This window comes from Pelmatolapia mariae, linkage group LG10_11, assembly GCF_036321145.2.
Source record: "Pelmatolapia mariae isolate MD_Pm_ZW linkage group LG10_11, Pm_UMD_F_2, whole genome shotgun sequence".
NCBI lineage: Eukaryota > Metazoa > Chordata > Actinopteri > Cichliformes > Cichlidae > Pelmatolapia > Pelmatolapia mariae.
The window spans coordinates 13,202,406-13,220,600 of record NC_086236.1 but is presented as its reverse complement, the minus strand read 5'-3'; the positions used below and the strand labels follow the sequence as shown (position 1 = coordinate 13,220,600).

The 18,195-nt window shown below is 42.2% G+C and overlaps 1 protein-coding gene across 5 annotated transcripts in view; it reads left to right on the top strand.

The window, feature by feature from the left end:
• Window positions 1-12,083, top strand: part of shroom1 (shroom family member 1) — a 33,810-nt gene extending 21,727 nt beyond the window's left edge. For 3 of the 5 annotated variants that reach the window (XM_063485708.1, XM_063485706.1, XM_063485707.1), the window contains 8 exons: window positions 1,092-4,008; window positions 4,098-4,284; window positions 4,557-4,609; window positions 5,162-5,806; window positions 5,993-6,583; window positions 7,159-7,261; window positions 7,890-8,162; window positions 9,554-12,083. In XM_063485708.1, coding sequence (XP_063341778.1) covers window positions 1,304-4,008; window positions 4,098-4,284; window positions 4,557-4,609; window positions 5,162-5,806; window positions 5,993-6,583; window positions 7,159-7,261; window positions 7,890-8,162; window positions 9,554-9,808 — 4,812 coding nt within the window. In that variant the 5' untranslated portion in view covers window positions 1,092-1,303 and the 3' untranslated portion in view covers window positions 9,809-12,083. The remainder of the gene's footprint in view (window positions 1-1,091; window positions 4,009-4,097; window positions 4,285-4,556; window positions 4,610-5,161; window positions 5,807-5,992; window positions 6,584-7,158; window positions 7,262-7,889; window positions 8,163-9,553) is intronic. The other 2 variants (XM_063485709.1, XM_063485710.1) reach the window with 2 other exon arrangements.
• The last annotated feature ends 6,112 nt before the right edge of the window (window positions 12,084-18,195 follow it).

Here is an 18,195-nt window from a genome sequence, read left to right as displayed (position 1 = left end):
TACAGTGAATAAGAGGAAAACAAATGTTTTTATGAACCACTTGTGTATAACAATGCATTATACACCTGTCATATGACTAATCCTCAGGTGCTTCTGTTCTTCTATATGAAATTCCTGACATTTTTTCATGTGTGTGCTGCAACGTGCTCTGCTAGTCTCAGGGAACTTAATTAGAGGTCTTATTGATGCAAAACGGCAGACCCCTTCAACAGGTGGTTAACTGCACTGACCCACAAAACCAAGCTGGCGTGAACTGTAAGAACCCTAAAACAAAAAAATGGCACAAAACTTGTCTTACTCACATAATAGTGTTAATTTTGAGTACATGTTGAGGCAGACAAAGGTGTAATTGTGTTAAAGGGACTAGGGAGTGTACTTTAACTATCTAAACCTGTTTGATTGATACTGTTTCAGTTTGCTTTTGATTACAAAATACAGTCTCACATGCATTAATAATAAAAAAATATTAATGTTATTTGGCTGTAAGCCTAGTGGGAACAACATGAACGCTTTAAACCTGATGCTCTTAGCTCTCTGCTAGAAGAAAACAAATACTAAATCAGTGAAACGGTGTATAATTTGTCTTTACATCTTATAAGGGATCACGCAGAATTTCCCAACAGAGCAATTTGACCTAGAAATGCTAAAGCAAAGCAAATATTTTTCACTGTTAACTTACTGTTTTCTGACACCCTCCCTGCTCCCCTGGCATAGCTAAGCAGAAGGCACCTTGCAAAAACATACATTTTCACAAACATGCTCTACAGTCTGGGTGAAGGTGGTTTTCTTTCATTTTCCAGTGTTGTTGTTTGTGTAGTTTTCACCCACAGGACATGCCATGTTGATAATTTACAACAAACTTGCGTGCCATGCCTTGCAAAGCAGTTTAACAGCTACGAGATGGGGTGTTTATGAAAACTACCCAAAGCTAATAAATAGTCATATCAGCCTTTTACTGCTTGTAGCTGTCTGAGCACATATTTTCTCAAACCACTTCACTCTTGAGCAGTCATTTGTACCACGTTTGTCCTGAAACATTAAGCCTAAGTTGAGTTTTCAGGCCTGTGCTGTGTTTGTGTTTTCTTCCCCAGGAGCAGACTGTTTCATGGGGCTCTGACTACGGAAAAAGAAGGCAGGAAAATGACCTAAATAGTAACCAACGTGACGGACAACCTGGTGCAGATGTGTTTGTGGTAATTTTCCCAGTTTCAACCACAAGGAAGACACATGCATCAGCGCTCATACACGTACACCATATCTACAGATTCTGCCCTTCCCTTCCTGCCATTCGCCCCAGTCCTCCATGGATTCCTACAACTTCCACTTTGAGAGAATGAGCAACGTAGATCTGCATCCTCTGAGCATGCCTGTCAGCCGGCTTTCCCCAGCCAAGTCCAACAGTAGCATCGTCGACCAACTTGCACACCACCAACACGGCAAAGGAGACTCTGCCTATAGCTCCTTCTCTGGTGGTTCCACTGCCCCAGACTATCCATCTCCCTTTCTTCCAGAGGACCTTCAGCCAAACTCCTTCAGCCACTATGCTGATCTTAAGTATGTAAAGTCCATTTACCATCCGACCCAGGTTCTGCAGTCTGACTCAAAGACCATGGACCAGCTCTATCACTCAGTTGAATCTATCACCCAGGAATACCGCAACAAAACTAACACTAATGTAAACCACCTTAACCACAATGGCAGTAACAGTGTCCATACCAACAACAAAGCACTCTCAAAAAGAGAGATGCATTTGGGGAATCCAGCCCAAAGTGCTGTCCCTCCTGTCCGTCCTCCTCCAGTTCCAGCACGCCTGGATAGTTTTATAGCTACTAAAAACTTTGAAAACATCCATCATAATAATGCTGAATTTCAGCTCCAGCAGCCTTATCAGAAGGCCAGACCCCAAGTTCGGCAGCACCATGATCTAAATGCCACAAAACCTGAGACAGTTAATGCTGATACGAGCAACTCGGACTTCACTTCTGACCCAGTATACCCAGTTTGGAGAGGCTCTCAACAGCAGCAGCCACAGGCGCAGGTGCCACCAAGCTACCGACCCCACCTCCAGCCTAATGATCAGACCAGGCTGCCACTGAACCCAGAATACCTATCCATCAAAGAGAACAAAGCTGCCTCTGAACAGCAGAAGTCAGCAAACAATCTAAGCCGATCTATTGCTCGAGGCACAAGTCAGCCTGACCACCTGCCAGCCAAAAAGCCCCCGAGCACTGGTGGATGTAATGGAGACCATTATAGCAAAGCTAGTAAGCGCCATCTTGAAAGTCAGCGCAAAAGGGCGCATTCTGCTTACGACTGGATTGGTTCAGAGCCAGCCCGAGCTGCCAGCCCCTGGGGGAGTAATGGTCAGAGTCTTATCAGCGGCAGCAGCATTCAGCACAAGGGTCAATACTACTTTGTCACTGGAGTGTGTAAGCTGTCTGAGTCTGGTTTGAAGACACACTCTCTTTCTGTTTGTGGTTCTGAGGCTGGAAGTGAAGTCTCTACTGTGTTGGAGACGCACAAGCTAAGAGAAAGGTGCCACAGCACAATGGACAATTTGTTTAGACCTCTCCAAGAGACTTCTCGCTCTTCCAGTGGTACAATTCCAGATGAAAATGATGTTTTCACTTCTGTTACCCCAGGAAAAGATATGATCTCTGAGAGTCGGGAGCAACTTAGACCGTCCTTTAAGCTGACGCAGTCCTCGCGAAGCTCCGATGCCTTAGAAGAAATCGACACAGTGCAGAATCGAGAAATTGGCCGGCACACTGCCAGCAACCCTATATTTTATTGTGGTCCCGAAAGAAGCTGCTCACAATCAGCCTCGCCAACAATGGAGGATACATCACTGATTAGCAATGAACAGTCCAACCACCACAAGAGAGACGATCATGCAAAGAGAGGGAAATGGCAGCCCTTAGGGGATGTTGCAAGTGAGAGGATAAACAAGGAAACAACCCCGCTTCTGTACCACCTCACTGGTGCCAACAGGGCAGCATTACAGCCCAAGAATGAGCCTAGTATCAGTGTAAAAGGCAAGGAAACAGTCTTAAACAAAACAGGCCAAGGTGATGTGCCAGTAAATGACAGTGAGACACCTCCACAGGGCGACATTAGCAAGAATAATAGAGATGATGATATTTCAGTTGCCTGTAACACCTTGGATGACTCATTTAAAAAGTACTACAAAGAGAAGCTGAAGGATGCTCAATCAAAAGTTCTGAGGGAGACGTCATTTAAAAGGAGGGACCTGCAGCTGTCGTGGCCACACCGGATCAGGGAAAAGCCAGAGCTGAGGCCTGGAGTGATTCATCGTTTCTCCTCATCACAGGACTCAGAGACTTCTAGCGACACGCTCACTCCTTCTGTCACTTCAGAAGGGATGGAGAAGGGGAGCATAAAAGAAGAAGACATCAGCGATCACATGGTGATTGGCAAAAAGCATGAAAATGAAAGTGGGAGGCCAACAAATGTTGCCCAGCCACAGGTGGCACGAATTGGAAGCAGAAAGAGACTGACTCCTGAGCAGAAGAAGATGTCTTACTCGGAGCCAGAGAAACTCAACCACCTCGGCGGTGGCCCAAACCACTCAGCCTGCCGCTCATTTGGCAATGAAAGTGACGACCTGTTTGTGAATCAAAATGAGGGAGAGGAGCAGGTGCCGCAAGAAGAGCAGGGATTGGTTGAAGCACGGAGGAAGATGTTTGAGACAAGAGGTCGAGCTCTTTCAACCTCGAGCGCCTCGAAGACAAACCTAAAACATCTGCGACATCAGGCTCTGGTGGATTACATGGAGCGTAAGACGGGCCATAAAGCGGCCGAACCCCAGCAACCAACGTCTCAGATACCACCTCCACCCAGACAGAGGCACTCTCTTGGGGAGAAACCATTTGACTGGCCAGGTCCCAGGTCTCTATCGGGGAATTATGAAGCTAAAAATGCAAAGAAGAAGCTTAACAGACCCCACTCTGCAGGCCGAATCCTCGATTCCTCCACCAGCTCGATCAGGTACAGCTGAGAAGCTTCTCTTGGTTCTGCCTTTGTAGTGTGGATTAAATCAAGCATTTAAAGTATTCTGTTTAATTTTCACAAAACAGGTATGCACAGTTCTTCTCAGCACAGTCCTGTTCAGGTCAATATGGTGGCCAGCAAAAGCAGTCCAGATGGAGGGAGAGCCAAGGTCCTTCTCAGGGAAAGTCTGCATCAGCGGAGAGTCTCTTGGACCAGCCAGAACCACCCAGTTTCCTTAGGAACCGTTCCACATCCACACCGCACACACTTGAGGTAAAGTAGGCCAAATTAGTTGCAATATCATTAAAAAGCCCTTAGATGTATCCTTAATATGGCAATCCTTACTAAAGTCACCTGTAGATTTCCTTTCACAGATATAGTTAATTAATTTAGAGTCTGTATTGCATTTAAAAAGCAGCAACGTAAATACTAAAAAATTAAAATTAAAGCAAAATATTTCAGGTCATGTTCACTTGGCAGTGTAGTAATTTCTGACACCAGTACAAATTAAATTCAGTGTTTTTGTTCTTTTTTTGGGTCTGCAGGCAAATGAATATGAGGAGGATCTACTATCAGCTAATACTATGGAGACCAGCAGGTATGTACCAGTGCTGCAGATAATTTGGGACACTTTTATTGGGTTTTAGGTCAGAGAAGTATTAGGTCAGTGATGTGTGCGCTGTGGCACAGACTATAAAGTTCAACTTGTTTCATTGTGGTGCTGGAAAGTCAACACCAACCTCCTCCAGCTAACCGACATTCCTTTCAAAAGATTTACACATGGACCGTAAAAGAAGAGTAATGGACTGAACCAGTTTCAATGAGTTAGCCTACTTCTTGAAATTATGTTGATTTCGAGTTTGTGTCTCCTGTTTTGAAATGATTCATGTTCAGGTAGAATAGTGGCACAGTGGCTAGCACTGTTGCAAGAGGTTTGAATCAAACATCCCCATGTCTGCGTGGGTTCTCTTTGGGTACTGCAGCTGGTAGGGTTAGGTTAATTGGTGATTCAAAATTGCTTTAGGTGTGAATGGTTGCTCTTCTCTCTTTGTGTTGGCCCCTGTGGGGTACACGTCATTGCAAGGCTTTCTGCTCCAAAGTAACTTACAGTTGCCATGAATCTTTATGTCTGATTCTGTTCTTATTTTAGTTCTGAGAAGATTGCCATTAAGGAATCCTCGAGAAAGTCAGCTCCTGTGGACCATCACCAGGTCCGTGTACCTTCACAGAGGGGAAAATCCATGGAAGAGCTTGGGGTATCCCAGGTGACAAAGGTGTCAGCCCTGAGTAAAAGTTCTGAACAGCTGGATCATCTGTGGAGGTATTCGAGTGAGACGGGACGACCAGACAGGGAGAAGAAGAGTGTTTCAAGCTTTTCTGATGAAAGAGAAGCCCAGGGGCAGGAAAGAAGGAGGAAGAAACAAAGTGTTTCGGAGAAAACAGGAAAAGAGCCAGAGATTGTTGGTCAGAAGCACACTCAGGGACAGTCACAAAACCAAACCCAGAGGAAAGCCCTGTTGAAGGAGAACTCAAAGGAGGATGCTACAGTCAGATCAAGGAACTCAAGTGGATCAATCTCCCCTATCTCCTCCTCTTCCCCTTCTCAGGCCAAGGTTCATCCTGCGAATCCTGGATCTCATGGCCCTGTCACAGATGAATGCAGGTCCAGAAGACCGCCTAGTGAGACTTACTCAAACCCACCGTCCCCTGGAGGTGAAGAGATCACTGAGAGGGAGATTAAATCCACTGCATCCACCCCCACTCAGACAAAGCTTCCTTTTGAAAACAGGTCCAGGTAAGATTAGACCCCATGTGAAAGTAAGAAATGTTTCCATTTTGGGGAGAAAAAAGTGCTAATTAAATGTGTCACACCACTTTCTTCTTCATTTTAATTAATCAGTAACAGGGAACATTACATCACAAAAAGACTTTGCAAATTTCATCAGGTGTAAATCTTTATCATGATTTTTTTGACTTCCAGCAGAGGCAGCACATCTTCTGTGACTGAATCAGAGAGGGAGCAGTCGGTGAATGAACCAAGCAGTAATGGCCAGCCACCTGATTCAAACCATGAGGTGTCTCTGAGCTGTGGTGTCACCACAGATCCTTTCCTCTGGATTCTGTCTCCAGAAGAAGAGGTCAAAGAGGAAGTCAAGACTACACCTCTGACTGACAGTGTTTTCGACTCCACCAGTGCAGTCCCTCTAAAGCAGATGAGTGAAACCTCTGTGTCTCCCTGCACATCGGTCTCCGACGAAGACATCAGTCATCAGGTGGATGAGGAGAAAGATCTGGTAATGGAAGATGAGAATGTGGGAGAAAACCAGGAGATGGAGGAAAGGGGAACACCAGAGGGAGAGACGGAGGGCCAGGAGACACCTGCTGAGAGACCTAAGTGGGAGGAGCTTGTAGAAGCAGTTGTCGGAGCCGACCAGACGTTAGCTAGAGTGCTCTACCCACTGACCAATCGTAAGACAGCGCTCATGCTGATGGAGCAGCTGCTGTCGGAGGACACACTGCTCATGGAGGAGCACTACAAGAAGAAACAAGAGCAGAATGGAGCAGCAGAAAGGTAAATGTTCATGTGCCAGAAGAAAACACGTCAGGTAAACTCAGCAGTAGTAAACAAAGCAGATGGAATGACTATTTTTCAGTTTACACTCGTGGAAAATAGAAATTGTGCTAGTGGTCTTCTTCACTCCTGATAAGAAGAAGTAGATAAAGTAAAGAATGGATAATAATAGCCAAGCTAGAGTTTCTAATGGTGTGCAGCACTCAGGTAATTAGGATTTCTAGTTTAATGGGTTTCCATGAAATTTGACACTAGTTTAAACTGGCTCACGAACTGAGCTCCACTGGTGCGTCTGTTATCTTGTGTAACATCTCATGCACGGACACACCTGTATATTTGCTTACTGCTGTGCATGCGCTTCTATTTCTGCTAATGTAAGCACACTTCAGATACAAAGAGAATGTGCAGATGCATTTCAGAGTATTGAAATATGCAGGAAAACATTTGGACTTTGCTCAGTTAACTCTGTGTTGCTGTTAAAATGTGGCCTGGCTGAAACAAGCATGTCCTTTGAGCATGTCTATATTGTGACAGCAGGAATCAAGTTGTTTTAACATAACCAAATTTCATTGCAGTAGTGAAACAGTGGAAGGGTCTGAATCCTCTCCCTGTCCCCCTGCTCCTGACAGTGAGAAATCAGCAGACCTGCAAAGCAAAACTGACATCACAGAGAAGAAGGTAATCATCATTTTATGCAAATAGTGAGTAGTTTAGTTCAACGTGCATTACAGAGCAAGTATAGCTTAATCGTTTTCAACATTAAAATTCCTCACGACAAGTAAGAAGAAATAATCCATTAGTTGAAAAACATTCAAGACATCCCTATGAGACCAAAGGTCTGTCTGCTTTATGGGTAAAAATACTCTGTATGTCTCAAATCACTGCTTTGTTAAAGGAGTGAAAGCCAGAGAGAATGAGCACTGCTTTTATGTGAACAGTTTGAACTGTGGCCTCATTCAGTTTTAATTTTTAAACCATAGCCTCTGGTGATTTCATATTGATACCATCTGTAAGCTATTTGGCCTTAAGTGGACTATTCAAGCAGCAATAGTTCTGTCTCTTATCACATGATATACCGTCTGCCTCTTATCAGTGTCTCCCTCTTGTCTAATGTTTGGCTTAGCAAGTAACTCCCCCCTGTTCCTTGCTGCCATGCACACTCACTGCTAGTACAGTATACCTTCATGGCATGGTTCCACGGCAGCAAATGTCAAAAACCATATTTTTAACTGGTTTATATCCAGCCTTTTTTCACCACATCTCATTTATCTAAAGCGTCTCAAACTCTTCTCTTTGTTCCTTTCAGCGTTTGTTGGCTTCGTATATCGAGGACCGTCTGCGCTCTTATGAAGAGACGCGTGGAGCCCTCCAGGTAGAAGTTCAGGAGAACACGGCTCGCGGGGAAGCACTACAGGTGCTGGTCCGTGAGCGCTGTCTCCCCGTGGAACTGGAGAGGTACAACCTGTTCATAGGTGACCTGGAGCGGGTGGTCAGTCTGCTGCTGTGCCTGTCTGCTCGGCTGGCCAGGGTACAGAACGCCCTGAGCACCGTGGATGAGAACACTGATGCTGAGGAGAAGGTGGGGAACCAGAAACATTGATTCTGACTGGCTGATTCTGCATGCCAACTACTGTGAAAATAACGCTGGATAATTAATTTAGTATTTTTAATTAGCGTTACATAATTGTTTACCAGGGATTGTTTTGAAAACTCTCCAAAATTCTCTAAGTTTCTTCAAAGAAAACCCACAATCACTCAATCCTTCTTATGACATTTGTTTTTGCCTTTGTTTTGACTAAGATTTGGATTTTCATGAACACATAGCAATCATTCACATTACATAACACATATAATTAAAAAAATTAAAAGCATTTTAGATCAAATGATCTGATAATAATTTTTTAATGCACTCTTTCAAATACTCCAGCATGTGCTCAATGTATTATGATGCCATTCACACGCTGATGCTGTTTACACATAAACACTAACGATGTGAGTAAAAGCATACTGTCAGCGAGTGCTCCTGGGGGAAATGCTACGTCACGTAAGCTTAAGGATCTCAATATACACTGTGGCTCATTAGGAGCTCCTGGCAAAAAGACCACGGCGAGCGAGTGTTGGAAGTGTGCAGCTGCTCCCATGCCCTCAGCTATACTCTTGTTCTGTTTACTTTAGAACAGCAAACACGCCACTTGGGGAAAAGTTGAAGGGCAGCTGTAATGGAGTCAAGGTTTCTCACTTTGTGGAATTTAAAAAATGCTGCTGGGTTTATCTGGGCTTAATTGCCACTTTTCAGCTTATCAAATGTTTGAAGATTAATTTGATGGATCACACTTTGATAGGGGCTTCACTTAAAAGAGTTTTCATGTTGCTAATTTCTTCTCCTAAATAATTTCCGCGCTCTCTTAATTAATCGTTAATCCAGTGGCCACGTCACAGGCGCAACACAAGTTCTGGCTGTGCTTTCTTGCCCTCTCTGAATAACCTGTTTCAGTGTTTCCAGCATAATTTTTTGCATGTTTGCATGGATGCATTAGACCTCCAGATTTTCCACCGAAAAGGCTCTTTGTTAGCCCTGTACTCTGTAATAGCAGCGCTGAGCGTGCTGCATACTGAGGGCTTGTTAGAGGGCTCATTTGTTTTCTCGCTGTTATCAGCAACACTGGTATTTACACTGACTCATCGAAACTCCAACCCAGTTTCGATGACATTTGTAACTACCCTGCCCTCTGTTGACACAAGGAAACACTGCACCCTCTGTCCTGTAGCTGTTTCAAAAATAATCGTGCAACTTTCACTCCTCTTTATCTCCTGTCACTTAAAAAAACACCCCAAACTATGAGACAAAATGTCACATGATTGTTTTAGGGATTTATTTCGGTTATCAACATGTGTCTAATAGAGAGAAATGTAGCCTTTTAACTCTATCACTTAGAATTGATCATTTTTTCATTTTGTATTTCCACGCAGCAATCTCTGGACAGTCGTCATCGTCTGCTATGCAAACAGAGGGAGGATGCCAAAGATCTGAAGGATAACTTGGATCGCAGAGAAAACCTCGTCTCCACCTTCCTGTCACGCCAGCTGTCTGCCGAACAGCTACAGGACTACCGGCGCTTCGTCCAGACCAAGGCGTCGCTGCTCATCCGGCAAAAGGACCTGGAGGAGAAGCAGAGGCTGGGAGAGGAGCAGCTGGAGGCCCTTACCGGCAGCCTGGATCTGTGAGGGGGAAGTTTTGGATTTGCTTCGCTTACCTAAAATGAGGATGGCGTCTTCAAAATGAGACCTGTAGAGACATGTTGGCTTTGTAGAGGTCTCAGCAACCCTTTGCACTCTATCATGACTGTTTTGGTCATTGAAAAGAGTTTAGCAGAGCTACAGCAAGACCCACGATGCCCCTCTTCTATCTATTTGTTTATATAGGCAGTGCATGAGGTGAGCCGTAATGACTGAAGTTGCTTACCTTCCTGTCATCTGCTGAGACTCATAAATGCTCACTGACTCCGCCCACCACTGTTTCCAGGCTTGTCCCACTACGGTACATCTTTTACTTCGAACAGGAGTGAACTGTTTTTGTTTGGGGGGTTTTCTGTGTGCCTTGATGATAGCTGAAGCTGTGGAACATTTTCCATTAGAGCTGCTGTGGGGACACTTTTTAGCAATGCAGAAACCCTCCCTTCACTTTTCATTAGTGCTTCAGCCCTGTATCTGCACCTGTGGAAACCTACTATAAGCTTTAAGATTGTATTTGAGCAGCGGGAGGACGCCAGCTAAAGAAAACAGTCTGAAAGAGAGCGATGTACTGTATCATATCAGTAAAAATGTACAATAGATGTAGAAGATTTAATCTTTTTTTAATGTTCTTATTTTTAAATGTGTTTCAAATGAAGGCACTAAAAACCAAAAAAAAAATAGGTGAATGGAAAAAAGCACTTTGTTAAAAAAAACAAACCTAAATGCACATTTCCTCAAATCAGATTCAAGATAATTTCAAGTGGAAGCCTTACTCCATCCATTTAAACAATATTTCTTCCTGTTTCAGGTTTGTTTTAAATAGGAATGTTGAAGTGATCTTTTTTAAAAGGTACACGATACACTGATACACATCAATCAGCATGAAAAATTGTGTACAAATTCTTTTCCAGTTAATTTCATTAAAGCCTTGATGATTTATACTGGAATAGGTCCTCATACGGAGGTGCTAAGCCTCTTAAAAGCAGATTACACATAAGCAACAATTATATCAGTGAGTACTTTGCTCCCCAATGTCCTTTTGTCGCATAGCCGATTCTTGATACTTGAAATGCCTTTTGTTTTAAGTTTTTTAATGAGAAAAATTCGCAATCTTCAATTCAGGCGTCTTAGACTGGTTTCCTGTTCTCTACCTCCACAAAGTAGCCCCCTCTAGAAACACGTGATGCTTGTTTCATTTTCCGCACATCCACTCACCTTTAACTGCACCACTGTTTCCCCATTAAAATCTGTCGTATAAAATAGTTTTATACATTTCTGTTCTCACAGAACCTTCAGTCCAACACTTTTGAGAGCTGTTTAATGTTGCTGTTCGTCACTGTATACGCCGTGTGTGTGCATGCAAGCTTGTGTGTATGTATGTGTGTGTGTTGAACAGTAAGACAGAACTCCTTTTGGTATTTGCTGTGTTAACTTTCAGCAAAACTCCTGTGAAGATGATCGAAATGTCATTGTCTCTCAGGAATCTACACCTGCTAGCTAAAATATATATATATATATATATATATCCACACTCTATTGCTTGGGGGTTATGTATGTTATATTTATGTAATAATGACCAGAAAGATGCAGTAGCAGTCTCAAAAATTTAAAAAAGTAAATAAAAAGTGATTAACAATAAATCAGTTTTTCTTAGTAACTACGTGCCCTTTTACCTTGGATAAATATTTCCATGTTTTTGTGGTAAACAGTTTTTCCACCTTGGCCACCACCCCTGAAACATTTCTCTGGTGATTTATGACTCTGACCACTTCAGTTTGCTAAACAAACGTATGCTTGTTTTGGCCTTTGTGCTGACGCAAGGCTGGCGTGTTAGAGAGGCTGCATGCCGTTCCGTTCAGCCTGCTGGAATTCCTAAAGAATCCGAAAGACCGGCATTTTTGGAGAAACAGAAGACCCTTGGCTGCACGCGGATAAATGTTGGTTTTTGCTACTGTATGTGTGCACGGTTTCCTGAGTCACTGCTTGTTTCTCTCTTTCAATGACAGCTGTGTTTAGCTGAAGGAAAAGGCGGGTTTGATCCAAAAACTGCAGATTTGTGACACTGATACGAGCAGAATTTGTGTTAAAGCCAAGAGAAGCAAAGACATTTCAGTGAGTCCCGACTGCCAGCAGCAGACATTTGTAAACCCACCTCTTCTGGCATGTCTCACACCTGTCTTCTGTCGAGAGTTGTTGTTTTGTGCCTGTTTGGAGTTCCAAATTCCATCATGTTTGTAATATTGTGAATAAATTAAGCTCACACTCATTCATCCTTTGTTTTTTCCCCCCTGAAAGCAAATAATGGCATATTTGTCTAGGAATGCAAACGGACAGGATTTAAGGTTGGTGCTACCATTGCAGGATTCACTGTGGGAGACCAGTACAGACATAACATTATATCTCATTATTTCACAAATGTGGGATCCTGTTCAGGCTTTCAAATCAGAGCTCGACTCTGCCCTCTACAGGCAGATCAACACATTGTTTCTGAAAGTCCAAACTTTCCTGGCAGAGAACTTCCTGTGATCCTGTTTTGTTCTTAATCTGGATTTTTTTAATTAAAAAATAATATTGTGGAGATAATACATACATCATCTATGCATGTAAACTAAATATTTTTGAAAAGAAATTTCTTATTCTTTTAATGTGGACTACACTCACTTGACACTTTATTTGTTGCTAGTAGAAGGTTGGCCCCCTGTTGCCTTTCAGAACTGCTTTAATTCTTCGTGGAATAATTTCAGCATGGTCAGCTATAATACTGTGCCAAAAATATCCCCCACACCTTTAAACCACCACTAGCAGCCTGAACCTTTGATACAAGGCAGGATTTATTCATGCTTTTATGGCCTTTACACCAACTTCTGATTACACTATCTGAATGAAATTGATGCTCATCGGACCACGTGGCATTTTTCCAGTGAGACTGGGATTTGAAGCCTCAGTGTTTGTTTTTAGCTGATAACAGTGGCAACTGGTTTGACCTTCTTCTGCTATAATGCAGTTGCTTCAAGGCTGGACATACTGTGCATTCAGAGATGCTCTTCTGCATAACTGCCCTCCTATCAGCTCGAAGGCCATTCCCTAAACTATGGCATCAACAAGATATTTTCACCCAGGGAACGAAAATATCCAGTGCCGCTTGCTGGGTATTTTCTGTTAAATCGCCTAAATCACTTATATCACCTTTCTTCGTCATTCTGATGCTCAGTTTGAACTTCAGCAGGTCTGCTTGATCATGTCTAAATGCACTGAGGTCGTGTCGTGTATCTCACTTTGATTATATAATCGTGCTAACAAACAGATATAAGGTATACCAAATGACATGAAAGTCTGGACCAAAATCAACAGGAAGATTAACAGAAATATAATCCTATTTAACTGATGGAAAAAAGACTGTGTGGTTTCAAAGTCACACTAACCGATGCTGTCTTCCGCCTCTCGTGTCTTTCAGGCCTCGCTGCTCCCATTTGTTTAGTCAGTGGGATGCCTTTGAGGATGTCAGCACATGCTTATTAAGAGACACAAAATGAAATGAGCAAAGAAATGGTTGGTTTTGTTTTGGAAAGTGGCAGAGAAATCCCCAGGTGGACGAGAAGAGACGGCACGCAGCACTTGGAGTACTTTGCAAACCAAAAAAACCAAAACAAAACGGATTCCCAGAGAAGCAGCGGTGTCATACAACACAACTCTGAGCATCCTAAACAAGCGAGATCTTGTTTCCAAGACACTGATTGCATGGCAATTTGGTTTAGCATCATTACAAAGACAGTATAAAGATATACTCCAGACAGCAAACGGGAGGATATAGCATGGTGAAACACAGCAGCAGCAGCAGTTCTGTCACAGCGCCAGATAATGAAGAGCTTTGCTGCTGATAATCACCGACTGTATCCACAGCAATGTGGGGAAACAGAAAACTCAAGCATATATTCCACAACCCCCCCTTATGTAACCAAATAACTGTGTTAAAATGACCAGAAGACACAGTGCCTGCAGGAGGTGAGGAGGATTGTTTATCAAAGTGGGTGACTCAGTGATGTCTCTGCCAGGAGCTCAGATTAGTGGTTTTAAAGCTCACTTTTCAACCTGAACTCTGAACCCTCTGCCCTCAGGAATGTCAGCACACCTTGTGTTGGCCTCCACCTTCTGGCAGTCATTACTCACCTCTGTTATGAAAACTAACAAAGGCTTGGTCTCAGTCTAACTAGGCTGTGGTAAAATGGTATATGGCTATGATTTATTGCCACTATATATTCCTGCTGAACAGTGTACAATATGAATGCCAGGCCTTTCTCAATATACTCAGTATCCACTTTATTAGGTACACCTGGTCTGCCATAAAGTGCTTTAATGATATCTATAAATACATTTCGTTGACACCGTCACAGAGGTGTTCATTCATTTATATGTTTTAGCATTGAGGTCAGTATTACTGAACTGCTGAGAGGTGGTTCGAACTACAGAGCACCTAAGAGACAGCTCTCACATAACTATGATTTCACCCAGATTTACACATTTCCAACAATGCAATGAAAAAAAAAGCCAAGCATTATGGGCCATAATAAATATTGCAAGACTGCCGTGGTGCACTGCCTTACATTGTTAGGAGTCATTACATAACGTAGAGAAATAAATGTGGACTTTATGAGACTAAGGGGGGTTTTGGCAGGCGTAATTTGTGTTGTTTTATTAAATTTACTGCTAAAATTACAGACATTAGAAATGTCGGTTGTGTGCAATAACCTTTGTAAGGCACCTGCTAGAACCAGGCTGGACCCCCTATTTGCCTTTAGAGCTGCCTTGGTCTCCATGGCACAGATTCAACAAGGTGCTGGAAACATTGCTCACAGATTTTGGTCTATGTTAACACAATACCATCCCACACTTACTGCAGATTTAACAACTGCACATCTATGATGTAAATTTCCTGTTCTGCCACACCTCACAGGTGCTCTGTTGGATTGAAATCTAGTGACTGGACACCAGTACAGTCAAGTCAAAACCAGTTTTAGATTATTTGAATTTTTTGACATGGTGCACTATCCTGCTGGAAGCACCAGAAGGTGGGTCCCCAACCGGTCATAGCTGATGGCCACCCCTCCCTCAGCCTGGTTCTGCTGGAGGTTTCTTCCTGTTAAAAGTTCGTTTTACCTTCCCACTGTCGCCAAACCATTTGCTCATAGGGGGTCATATGATTGTTTTCTCTGTCATATTATTGTAGAGTCTACCTTACAATATAAGGTAGGATGAATAACCTATTAAAGCACACTTAAAGAAGTGTGATTATTACCTGAGAATACCTGGTAGTTTCTACGTAATAAGCGGGAAACAGAGCTGTAAAGTGGCCTGTTTCCGTTTAATAACATATTAATAACCTATTAAAGTTAACTTAAAGAAATGTGGTAGTTTCTAACGGCCCAAAGTGTGCCAAGAAATATCTCCTGCACCATTACATCATTACCACCAGCAGTCTCAACTGCTGATACAAGGCAGAATGGATCCATGCTTTCATGCTGTTTACACCGATCTTATTGTCCAGTTTTGGTGAGCCCACACGCACTGTAGATAGGTTTCCTGTTCTTATCTGAAAAAGTGTCACACAGTGTGCTCTTCTGCTTTGATGTTTGACATGTGCTTTCAGAGATGCTCTCCTGCATACTTTGGTTCTTAAGAGTGGTCATTTCAGTTACTGTTTCCATCTCATCAGCTAGAAGCAGTCTGGCCATTCTCTTCTGACTTCTGGCATCAGTGAGACATTTTCACCCAGGGAACTGCTGCTCACTGGATGTTTTCTCTTTTTTTCCATTCCCATTCTCCATAAACATGGTAGTGTGGCAAAAATACTAGAAGATCAGGAGTTTTTTAAATACTTGAAACAGCCACTCTGGCATCAACAACCATGCTCTGTTCAAAGTCACTCACATAAATCACCTTTCTTCTCCATTCTGATGCTTTGTTTGAACCTTGGCAGGTCCTCTTGAACCGTGTCTACATGCCTAAAAACACTGAGTTGCAGCCAAATGATTGGCTAATTAGACATTTGTGTTAATGCTTGTTTACATTAAAAACATGTAAAAAGTTAACAAGCATTTGAACAGTACCTAATGAAGTGGCCAGTGAGTGTGAGTACCAAACTATTGCTTTATGAATTTGCTGTCAGATAGTGTTTTTTTTCCTTTATGGTTTGCTACAGTAGTGCACTTTTAGGCTTGTGGCAGTATAACATTACTAGGACAACATTTAATTATGGATTGCTCTGATTGCTCTCTATGGTACAGTTTAATCCTTAAACACTCATGTTTATGTGCATTAACAGTTTGACATCAGCTCTATGTGCTGACTCTCCTAGCTCTCTGAACCCGTGTTGGCTTTCCTCTCCACAGCAGCCACAGAAAAGAACATTTGCTTAATAAAGCCCAGAGGCTCTGAGATGAAACATCATCTTGACGTACAAACAATGTACGCTTCTGGGAAAGTGACATAACGAGACACGCAAGTAGCAGAGGGAGACGAGTCAAGGGCAGGCGAACAGCGGGATAGTGAGCTGGCCTACTATTTCTAAATGTTGCTATTTCTTCCCGCTCTCTCCTGCCTCTCGTTTACCTCCAGTTAGCAGCACACACTGAGTTAAGTGTATGTAAAGCTCGTTCTGATCTTTCAGCCACGCACATTCAATGCCAGATGCTTACCTGTCTTAATCACAGCTGTCTCAACAAGTCAGGAGATGTAGCCAAGCCTGGAGAATTACTTGGCAAATACAGGGGCATTAATGATTTATGGAGCACCTGTGCGTCCTTAATGAATGATACAAGTTGTACCCCCCCCCCCCCCCCCCCTTTTTTTTTTTTTTTTTGTAAATTTGATTATGTTACAGTGAAATCCAGAGTCCGTTTCCTTCAGGGGCCTTTCTTAATGCTTCACAGCCTTTAATAATTAATCTATTATAAAGTGAAGCAGTGAATATGTTAGTCTTCTAAACCTGCCCTCAAGGGCACAAATATTTAAGTCCCTTCTTTCCAAAACAATTATATTTTTCTCTACTGGAAGTTTAATTCCCCTATAAATTAACACCTCCTCTTTTTTTCCTGTTTGCGCATGCCTGCTTTGTGAGATCACTGCACTGCATTCATTTCTTACTCATAAATGAAAACACAGAGCAAGTCAAGTCTTGATCTCAGTAAATGAGTAACAGAATGTCTTTATTCTGCATTCCCTTCCTGTCAGTATGTACGCTTTAGTTTGAAATCAAAAGAAGAATAAGAACGGGTACTTTGACAAAAACAAAAAAAGATCAACCAGATTAAAGTCGGTGGTTAAAAGAAAAACAGGCCGTTCAACATCACAGTGGAAGAGAATTCATGGCACGACTTATCGGCCATGCAAGCTCGATTACATAAATGGACACCTTAATTTTTTTAATGGCCTGAACTGGAATACTGGTCTAAACCACTACATTTATTTTTGTTTAGTTTAGTTAATTCTGGTTATAGTATTCATATAAAAAACATCAACAGAAGAAAAACAGGAAAAGTGTAAGTACCATCATAACACTCCATGTGTGATATATAAACACAATATGAAATCATCTTAAATTTTACATACTATATACATATTATACCTGTACAGGTGTATTTAGAAGTTAAACACTTATGGAGACCGACTCCTTTTTTTTTTTTTTTTTTTTTACAAAAAAAGAGGGTTATTCTCACCTTAAACAACAAAAATGAAGACAAAGCTTCATAAAAACACAATGAAACAACTCAATCACTGAGAGGAACATTTCCTATATTCATTCAGTTTGTTGTTTTTCAAGTTATGTACTGATGTACTATTTTTTTCCACTTTGTCTGTACAATTGTTCCACATGCTAACTCCTGTGACTGTAATGCTGTGATATTATGCATTAGTCCTTATTACCGGTTTGCTGAACACGCAGATTCCTCTCAGGTGATGATGCTTTGGTCTTAATTGAAATGACTCAGTAGAAAATTCTCTGTACAACTTTAAAGCTCAGTTCAATTGAAAACAGACAGACTAAAGGGGCCACACCTACAAAAGCCCACACATGTGTGAGTAATACGACAACTCACAGGAGCCACCATTGTCTGACATTCACCTCATGCAGGTAATGTCACACACAGTGTCTGCTGACTCAGTTGTGAACAAACCTCGAGGTTTTTTTTAAATCTTTTCTCTTTGATCTTAATCACTTAAATTGTGTTTCTATAGAATCCCTCCACATGTTTTTTGTATCATTATCTCCAATAATAATGGCAGAAAGTAGGCTAAAAATAAAAAAGCCATTATTAAAGAGAGCATTAACCAAATCCTTTGAAGGTCATTGGTGTGTTTTCAATCAGGGAAGAGCTTTGCCT